Genomic DNA, 2,505 nt, shown 5'->3' on the forward strand with positions numbered 1-2,505 from the left:
TATTAATACAGTGCACTTTTTTCTACCCTTCCGACAAATCAGGGACGACCTCCCTGTGAGTGTGTTCAAGCCTGAGGACGACCTCCTGTACCGCTTCCCCAACAGAGTCGGCATGGACAAAGTGGAGGTTTCCAGAGCCCAGAGATACCACGTCAACGCCGAGGATGTAGACCAGTAAGTAAAGATTGAGGGTAATTATCATCATCCAGTGCCAGATCTGCGACAGTCATCGCCGATCATGGTTCTCCATTCATTCCTTTGCTCAGATGCTCTAAAAAAAGCTACGTTTCCCTGATCTTTCCCTGTTACCCATTTGTTTAGGTTCCCTAAATATGTTGTTCTTGGCCTACCCCTGCCTCGCTTCCTTGAGGGTAATACTGTACGTAAATTGGTCGCTTTTAAGCACAAGGGGGCTATCCCGAAAAATGCTATTTTAAGAAAATCGAAGGTACAGTTTTTGTTCCTTGTTAAGTTTCTTTAAAAGACAAGGAGAGTTTTCTCTATAACCAAACAAATATACACACCAGTGAAAGGAAACTTATCCCATAGGTAGGGCAATGTTCACTTTCGGTATAGGTCAAGATCTCTGGAAACCCCCGAAATCTGGGTTAGCCCGCTTGTCCTTAAAAGCGACCAATTTGGAACAGTGCCTGAGACAATAAGGCTGGTCCGTCTTAGTTTGTTGGTTACTTTGCCATCTGAGCTGCAAAAGCTATTACCGATTTACGACTACCGAGGAATAAAGCTTCGCCACATCCGTTAGAAGATGAAGTTCTAATTCTGAAGTGGTGAATTATCTCCATTATAGTTGCGACAGCTAGGTCATAGAGTTCAGAACGTACATAAATAAACAACCTAAATAAATTGTGAGGCAGCGTGGTGGAATCAGGCTCTCGTCAAATTTTTGGCTTGTAGAGTTATTGGTATCATCTTAAAGCTTGTTCACTTGTCTTTATTAGATTGAAAAAAATAATCTATTTATCTTGAATACAAGTAGAAATATTTGTGAACGAAGGAACAGGGGTCACCTGTTTTTAGAGGTAAAATTAGTGAGAAAATAGCCGCCAAAGATTAGTTATTTCCTTAGCTTAATAGTCCGTGGTAACTGAACATTTACATTTGTTGTGCTTTTAATCAACGTTTTCCAGAAAAATCCACACAAAAATGAGTTCTTTAAAGGGCATGAAAGGTGTTGAGCCAAACAACAAAAATTTGATAAAAATTCACAAACCTGAAAAAATTCAAGTTTCTTCACTTTGACTATTTTGAAGAGAGCCTGATTCCACCACGCTGCCTCACATATTATAAAGACATACGTCTTCATCACAGTTATAATAAACAATAAAGTAATAGAGTTCAGCACATAATATTATAAATACACAACTAACATAAGTCATAAAGACATAAATCTCCGTCACAGTTTATAGTAAACAGCTAAGTCATAGAGTGAGCACATAACATATAAATAAACAACCAACATAAGCCATAAAGATATCGATATACTTCTCCATCACAGATGCGACGTACAGCTAAATCACAGAGTTCTGAACATACATAAATACGTAACAACAAGCGTAATAAATCATAAAGACCTACGTCTACATCACAGATACGACATAGCTAAGTGATGGAGTTCAGCACATGATATATAAATAAGACTACTAACATAAGTCAAAAAGACATGTCTCAATCATAGCTATGATATACAGCAAAACCATAGAGTTCAGAACATGCATAAATTTTATAAACAACCAACAAAAATTATAAAGACATAATACGTCTCCATCACAGCTATGACCACATTTTTCATCATAGTAAAGTACATACACAGATGAACCATAACAATTATAAAATTCATATTGTAAAAAAAAAATGAATGATAACGAATCAAAACTTTGTTAAAAATTGGCAAAACGGCACGAAAATGCCACGAAAATGCCACTTTCTTTAAAAACTCCTTATTTTGACGTAAGAGCCCCTGATTTCACCGCGATGCCTCTCATATTATTTTTTCACATGTCTACCACAGCTACGGCCATGGTCGAAGCCTGCTGGACAACCTGATGATGCAGATTCCAGGGGCAGACAACTACCCAGCCGATCTCCATGACAACAGCTTCGACATGGTGATGGAGGACGTCCGCTTCAACAACCACACCCTGGTCAACACTGGCTACTACCACCGCTACTTCAAGACTCTGGACAAGGGGGCTATGGGGACCAAGGTAGGGTTGGGCAATGAGTCGTTTTAGCAAAATCCGGATAATATGTTAGCGCACCGCTTCGGCAAACGAGTCAGCACTACTTCAACAAATGGGTGCACCCACTTCGGCAAACGGGTCAGGGAAGAAAGTATAAGAGTCTGAATTCGGATAAGGTTTCATTGAGAATTGTCCGGTTATTCTTATTATAGATTATCCGGATTTTGCCCACCTTTAGACCAAGGTACTTGGGGGAATTGCCAGGGGAGACGAGAAGATGGGGCGGTTGGGGGGGGGGATGAGT

The 2,505-nt window shown here is 39.9% G+C and overlaps 1 protein-coding gene across 1 annotated transcript in view; it reads left to right on the top strand.

Moving 5' to 3' along the window:
• LOC101855125 overlaps window positions 1-2,505 on the top strand; it is a gene marked incomplete in the record, with an annotated part of 24,206 nt that overhangs the window by 10,123 nt on the left and 11,578 nt on the right. Inside the window, 2 exon segments of the mRNA XM_005104745.3 lie at window positions 43-174; window positions 2,030-2,225. Coding sequence (XP_005104802.3) covers window positions 43-174; window positions 2,030-2,225 — 328 coding nt within the window.

The sequence above is a fragment of the Aplysia californica genome, unplaced genomic scaffold (genome assembly GCF_000002075.1).
Source record: "Aplysia californica isolate F4 #8 unplaced genomic scaffold, AplCal3.0 scaffold00433, whole genome shotgun sequence".
NCBI classification, from domain to species: domain Eukaryota; kingdom Metazoa; phylum Mollusca; class Gastropoda; order Aplysiida; family Aplysiidae; genus Aplysia; species Aplysia californica.